We start from the raw sequence: 6,728 nt of genomic DNA, 5'->3' as shown, positions 1-6,728 counted from the left end.
CGGGAGGAAACTCAATCGGAACCGAGTCCGAGCGCTGGGACGGCGGGGCAACCACAACCGACTCTAGGACCGCCACTTGTGAAGACGCGTTCTGGCGCGCCTGGGCGTGTTGCACCCAACGCTGGAGCCGCGGACGGCAGGACCGCTTGTTGCGGCGCGTGACGGCGGTGTAGGTCGACACCGGAGCCGACTGCTGGAGAAGAAGAATACCGCGGGCGCCGGCACGGAAGGGCGTAGCCCCGCGATGGGGGAGCGCCTCGACATCGAGAGGGGCGTCCCGAAGCCATGCCGAATCGTCGACGATGAAGGAGAGAGCGCTGAAGAGGATCTCGTGACCCATGCTCAAATCTCCACCGGATGACATGATGAAAAGATGTAGTCGCAAACTCGCTGGAAGTCGCTTAGACGCCTGCCCCACGGTGTGCGCCAACTGTCGTGGGTATAAGTCTGACAGTAGATGTGTACGGTACGAAAGGATGGGCAGAGCCTTAGCTACGACGAGGTTGTATGAGTTCAGGCCCCTCTACGGTGGAGGTAATAGCCCTAGGTCTCAGTGCTCTGGGAGCTTGTTGTCGAGTGGAATATGGATTACAGTGAATTGCTAACCCTTGCACCAGTGGGGAAGGGTGGCTTATATAGAGTGCGCTGCCCTTCACAACGGTTCGGTGCACAGGGATGGAGTAGTGACGAATAAATGCCTACGTTACAGGTAACGTATGTCTTAAATGCTAATAAAGGCACATGGAAACGTATCACCGTTTCCCTCCAGGGGGGTGACGATGCACAGAGTGGAATCCAGTCGGTTAGTTTGATACACTCCGGATGCTCATCTCCGACTGGATGATGGAGGATTCGTCACCGACTCGATGATGGGAAGTCCTTAATTCAATCGGAACTGACTAAGGGCCTTATCCCTTATGAAGGGTAGTCCTTGGGTAGGAATTATAGGACAGGCCTATGACCCTATCCTAGGACTATAACCCCATCAGGCAACCTCGCCATGGGCCATGGACGAGGGAACCATCACGCCACGACCACTTATACGCTAATTGTCATATTTTTATCCTTTTCTTATTACTTCCTTCCTTTGTCTTTTTTCTTTCTTTCCTTTTCCTTTTTTTTATTTCTGTTTATTCTCTTTCCTTGTTTTCCTTCTTCTTTCTCGTATGATTATTTTGTTTCAAATTCCATGAATTGTTTTCTTTCAAATTGATGAACTTTTTTTCAAATTTGATGTATGTTTTTTCAAATTCGATGATTTGTTTTCATAATTTTTGATGAATTTTTTTCAAACTTCATGAACTATTTTCAAATTCCATGACATTTTCGAAAATCAATTTTTTCACTTTTGTTTAACATTTTTTAAGTTCGATGAACTATTTTCAGATTTGAAAGACTTATTTTAATCCTTTTTTTCAATTTCGATGAACCATTTTCATATCTGAAGGACTTTTTTAATCTTTTTTTCAATTTTGATGAACTTTTTCAAAAATGATGAACTTTATTCAAATTTGGTGAACCTTTCTCAAATCTGATGTTTTTTTAAATTCATCCATTGTTCTTTCCAAAATACATGATCATTTTTAAAATTCAATGAACTTTTTTTCAAATTTGGTGAACTATTTTCAAATTGGATAAACATTTTGTAAATCAGTTTTTCTATTCCGTCGAATATTTTTCAAGTTCGATGAACTTTTTTCAATTTGATGAACTTTTTTTCAAATTTCATGAACTATTTTAGATACGATGAACTTTTCTAAAATCCATTAACTTTTCAAAACTTTTTCCAATAATTTAAAATTTCTGAACTCTTTTCTAAATCATGAACTTTTTTTGAAAATCGGTGTACTTTTTTGAAAATGAGTGAACATATTTTAAAATTCATGAACTTTTATTGAAATAAATGAATTGTTTTTGTTCAAATTTGACGAACTTCTAAATTTTCAATGATTTTATTTAAAATTGATGAACTTTTTTAAAATCAGATGAACTTTTGTCAAATTTGGTGAGCTTTTTTCAAAATTGATGAACTGTTCTCAAATTCGATAATTTCTTCTAAAATTTATGAAGTTTTTTAAATTTGATGTTGTTTGACTAAATTTTTCATTGTTTTGAAGTTTGTGAATGTTTTTTAAAGTCCATAAATATTTTTTATTTCATGATTTTTTTCTTTTTTTATCCAATAGTTGACTAGTCAAAGGTTGATGTGAATATTCACATCTGCCCATGGCCGAGTGGTGAGTGCAGCATAGCAGTTGTGATGAGGTTGTAGGTTCGATTTCATCTCCCGTCACGAAAGGAACAAAACATTTATTTTTGAGCTACAATTCTTGATCGGGCCGGTCCAATCTTACTTCATTCGTGCGTGCGTGCGAGCGACAAATTGCCACGGATAGCAACAGGTAGGAGCTTCCCGGTCAAACAACTGGTCGTGACGAAAGGAGGAAAGCGCACTACAGAACAGAATGACCAGAACTAGTTCTTGATCGGGACGGCCGAGTCATACGTCCCATGCGCATGCGAGTGACAACCTGCGATAAAGTGTGACAGGTAGGAGCTCCCGGGTTAGCATAGCAGATCAGACAGCTGGGGGCAGACCAGCCAAAAACATTCGGCCAACACGCCGGCGCACAGTGTTGTCCGTGATGAAAGGAGCACTACAGAACAGAATGACCAGAACTAGTTCTTGATCGGGACGGCCGAGTCATACGTCCCCTGCGCATGCGAGTGACAACCTGCAATAAAGTGTGACAGGTAGGAGCTCCCGGGTTAACCAACTGGTCGTGATGAAAAGAGCAAAGCAGAGGAACTTTAATCTGACGACGTCGCATAGCAGATCAGACAGCTGGGGGCAGACCAGCCAAAAACATTCGGCCAACACGCCGGCGCACGGTGTTGTCCGTGATGAAAGGAGTTCACCGGATTGTTTTGCTACAATCTTTTTTTGTTTTGCTATCACGCATCATCAGCTTCGTTTTTTTGTTACGACCACGTTGATATTTTTTTTTTGCTATAACTATATTTTTATTGCAATCATGGACGAAAATTGCTGCATCGTGAACAAAATTTATTGCATCGAAAGAATAATGTTGCATGGAGATCGATGCAGCCCGCGTACAACTGGCGGATCGGGCGGCCCGCGCATGACCAACCGAACGATTCGGCCAGCACGGGGGCGCGGTCAATTGACCTCAATCAATGAAGCAAAGAAATCATTCATTGGTTTTTTACTAAACACTATCTTTTTATTGAAGATGATCCCATTGTCATAGACATGACCATAGCTAACTTTTTTTCTAGCTCCATCCCTGATGCTACGTTATCATATGATGAACCATCTAATTGCTTCGGCCCGTAGCTATATTTTTCATGCTCCATTATATTACTACTGCTTATATAGAACATAAAAGATGAACCGATAAAAGATAAAAATCAGGGAGGGTTTGTTTCGAGGGACTTTTTGATGTAGGGACTAAAAAAAATCCCTTTTAGTCCCATGTGAAACAAACATGAGGGACTTTTAGGGACTAAAAGGGGGTATTTGAAACTAAAAGAAGAAGTCCCTATGGGAGGGTCTCTTTGGGACTTCTTTGACACTTTTTTCAAGAGTGCCCCTACTTTTAACATTTCATTTAATAACTACTACTACATTACTAGGGGTAACATGGTCTTTATGCATGTCATTTAATGACCTCTAGTACCTATTTAGTCCATGAAAACAAATGGGTAAGGACTAAGGACTTTGTAGTTGGAACTAAAAGAAGTCTCGAGACTTCTGAAACAAACAAGGCCTCAGTCAAAAGTTTTTGCCCGCAAAAAATGAAGAAGTGCATGTTGTGAGGAGCCACAGCTTTGGGAAGGGACGGCGAGGAAGGAGCTCCACACGGATGCTTGCGCCTGGGGAGTTGACACGGATGAACTTTTTTCTAAAAACGGTAAAAAGAAATTTAGAAACGATAAAAAAAATTCGGAGTTGATGAACTTTTTTCAAATTCAACTAAACTTTTTTTAAATTCGTGAACTTTTACATTTTCTTAATAAATCTATGAACTTTTTTATTTACACAACATATTCAAAATTATAAAAAACCAAAACCGGTCTTTTTTCTGAACCAATAGCATATCTCATCTGAAAAAAACAACGAGCCTACAAAAACCAAGCGGTAATGAATTTACTTAATGGGTCGCGGCCCGTTGCATGGCGTTGTAGGCGTCAGTTGGCCAAACCGGCGCTTAAAGCGCCGATTAAGAGCTCCCCGAACAACTGGTCGTGACGAAACGTTTATTTTTGAGCTACAGTTCTTTATCGGGCCGGTCCAATCTTACATCCTCCGTGCGTGCGAGCGACAACTTGTCACGAAGAGCAACAGGTAGGAGCTCCCCGGTCGAACAACTAGTCGTAACGAAAGGAGGGAAGCGCACTACAGAATATAATGACCAGAACCAGTTCTTGATCGGGCCGGCCCAGTCATACGTCCCCTGTGCATGCGAACGACAACCTGCGATAAAGTGTGACAGGTAGGAGCTCCCGGGTTAAACAATTGGTCATGATGAAAGAAGCAAAGCGCAATACAGAACAGAACGACCTAACCAGAACACATGAGTTGCACGAGATTTACAATACAAATAGATCGACCTTTTTTTTCGTGGATCATGACATGATGTGCATTTAGGTGCTTGTATAAAAAAACCGAACTACACAACCAGGCTACGGAATGGCGCCGGACTCCAATCCGTACACGAATCGGATCAAGCTACTACGTGATGAAGGCGATCCATGCATGCATCTGTAAATAAATACAGTACGCAATTTACCCAGCAGGGGCCAAAGCCACCAACCTGCTCCTGCTAGCTCTACGACCAACCTCCTACCATGGCCACAGCCGCCGCCACCCACGCTGCGCTCCGCGTCGGCATGAAGTTCAACCCTACGCCCAAGGACGCCGTCGACTTCTACCTCCGGCGCCGGGTCCTCGGCCAGCCGCTGCCGGACACAGCCGGCCTCATCCACGAGGCGAGGGTTTACGGATCGGAGCCCAAGGACCTCGCGGCAGCGTTCCCTCGGCTTCCCGGAACCCATGAGCGCTTCTTCTTCACGACGTGCAAGCGGCAGAAAGCCGGGCGCGGCCACAAGATCTCGCGCACCGCCGGCGCCGGCGGCTGGACTTCGAACGGCAAGAAGGTGATCGAGAACAACGCCGGCGAGAAGATCGGCTTCCGCGAGAACCTTCGCTACTCGTACAAGGACGAGAGCAGAGAGTCGGATTGGTTGATGGAGGAATACCACATCTGCGGCCTGGACCAGTTCGCCGTCGTCGACGGGGAGGAGTGCGTCCTCTGCAAGGTCTACGTCTCGCCTGGTTTGAAGCCGGGGTCCGTCACGCTCCAGCAATCTGAAGCAGGGGATCGTCTTCTTGCTGGAAGTGGAGTTGCCGGAGCACATGCCACGATGGCCGTGCAGCAGCAAACGCCTCGACCACCACAAGAACCACGGCAATCGCACGTGATCCAGAGGCCAGCGCCGCCGCGTCCGCAAGAAGCAAGGCAGCCGCAGGTGTTCCACAAGCCAGCGCCGCCGCGTCTGCAAGAAGCAACGATCCAGAAGCCAGTGCCGCGTGCCCTTGATAAACGTCGCGTCGCGGTGACCACCACGTCCACGCAGCAAGCGCCCAAGCGGCCGGCGCATCCCATCGCCGAGCCACCGCGCCCCAAGCGGATCCGCGCTGCTGTCCCCGCATCCGCAGCACTGTCGGCTGTCAACGCGGCAGTTCGACAAGCCATCGATGGGTGTAACTCTATGAAGCGACCGTCTTCGCACCCACCGGCTTTCCTGTCGGCGCCGCCGCCTCAGCACCACGCGACGATGAACACTCGTAAATCAAATCACTCGCTGACAAAGGACATGGACGACTTCGCGAGGTCATTGGAGACCGATCTTGAAGTGGCAGCTGACCAGAGCACCATCCAACAAGGAGGCCACCAGAGCACGATCCAAGAAGAAGCTAGCGAAGACGAGCTGGCCAGCAGGCTGGAGTCGCAGCCGCAAGAGGTCGACATGAGCGACCTGTTGAGCTGGTTTGATGCCGACGCAGAAGAGTTGCCAGAGAACAGCGAACTGCACGTCCAAGATGAACAAGAAGGCCAACATGAGCACGAACATGAGCATGCGAGGTCACTGGATGGCTTGGTGGTTGACGAGCGAGGAGACGACTTGATAGCACAAGACTTGTTCGATGTGCTCGACGACATCAGCAATGGCGATGATCTGATCAGTGACGGTGGAGACAAGGACGATTGGCTCAACCTGCCTCTTTCGGCCTACAATGGTATCATGTACTGAGTAGTAGCTAATTTGCTCCTCTGTAATTTTGCTCCTTGTAACAGAAACTGTAATTGGCTCCTCTGTATGTACGTATCTCGAAAATGGTCAAGCTAATGATACTACCTTTGTTTCCCGTACGGCTGATGCTTAATTTTTTTGCAGTAAATAATTGCAGTATGGCTCATGTATGGCCGTGTCATGCTCTGTCTTCGCTGTGTTATGGCTCATGTATGTTCACAGCAAGCCTGCTGTTATCATCAAATGGTGTATTGACACTTGTCATATGTACTGTATTAACTGTATAAACGAGTATGAGAATGACAATTTTTTTAACTCCACAATGACAACTGTATAAACTTCATGAAGTTTCTGTATAAACAAAAATGTGTCTAAAATCTGTATAATCA

The 6,728-nt window shown here is 45.7% G+C and overlaps 1 protein-coding gene across 1 annotated transcript; it reads left to right on the top strand.

Annotated features, from left to right (window-relative positions):
- The first annotated feature begins 4,872 nt into the window (after positions 1 to 4,872).
- LOC123396279 lies at positions 4,873 to 6,339 on the top strand. The gene is made up of 2 exons (XM_045091262.1): positions 4,873 to 5,568; positions 5,605 to 6,339. The coding sequence occupies exons 1-2, from the start codon at positions 4,873 to 4,875 to the stop codon at positions 6,337 to 6,339; spliced, it is 1,431 nt and encodes a 476-aa protein (XP_044947197.1).
- Positions 6,340 to 6,728: the final 389 nt, after the last annotated feature.

This window comes from Hordeum vulgare, chromosome 5H (assembly GCF_904849725.1).
Source record: "Hordeum vulgare subsp. vulgare chromosome 5H, MorexV3_pseudomolecules_assembly, whole genome shotgun sequence".
NCBI lineage: Eukaryota > Viridiplantae > Streptophyta > Magnoliopsida > Poales > Poaceae > Hordeum > Hordeum vulgare.
The sequence above is the reverse complement of the archived record's forward strand: the minus strand, read 5'-3'. Positions and strand labels throughout refer to the sequence as shown.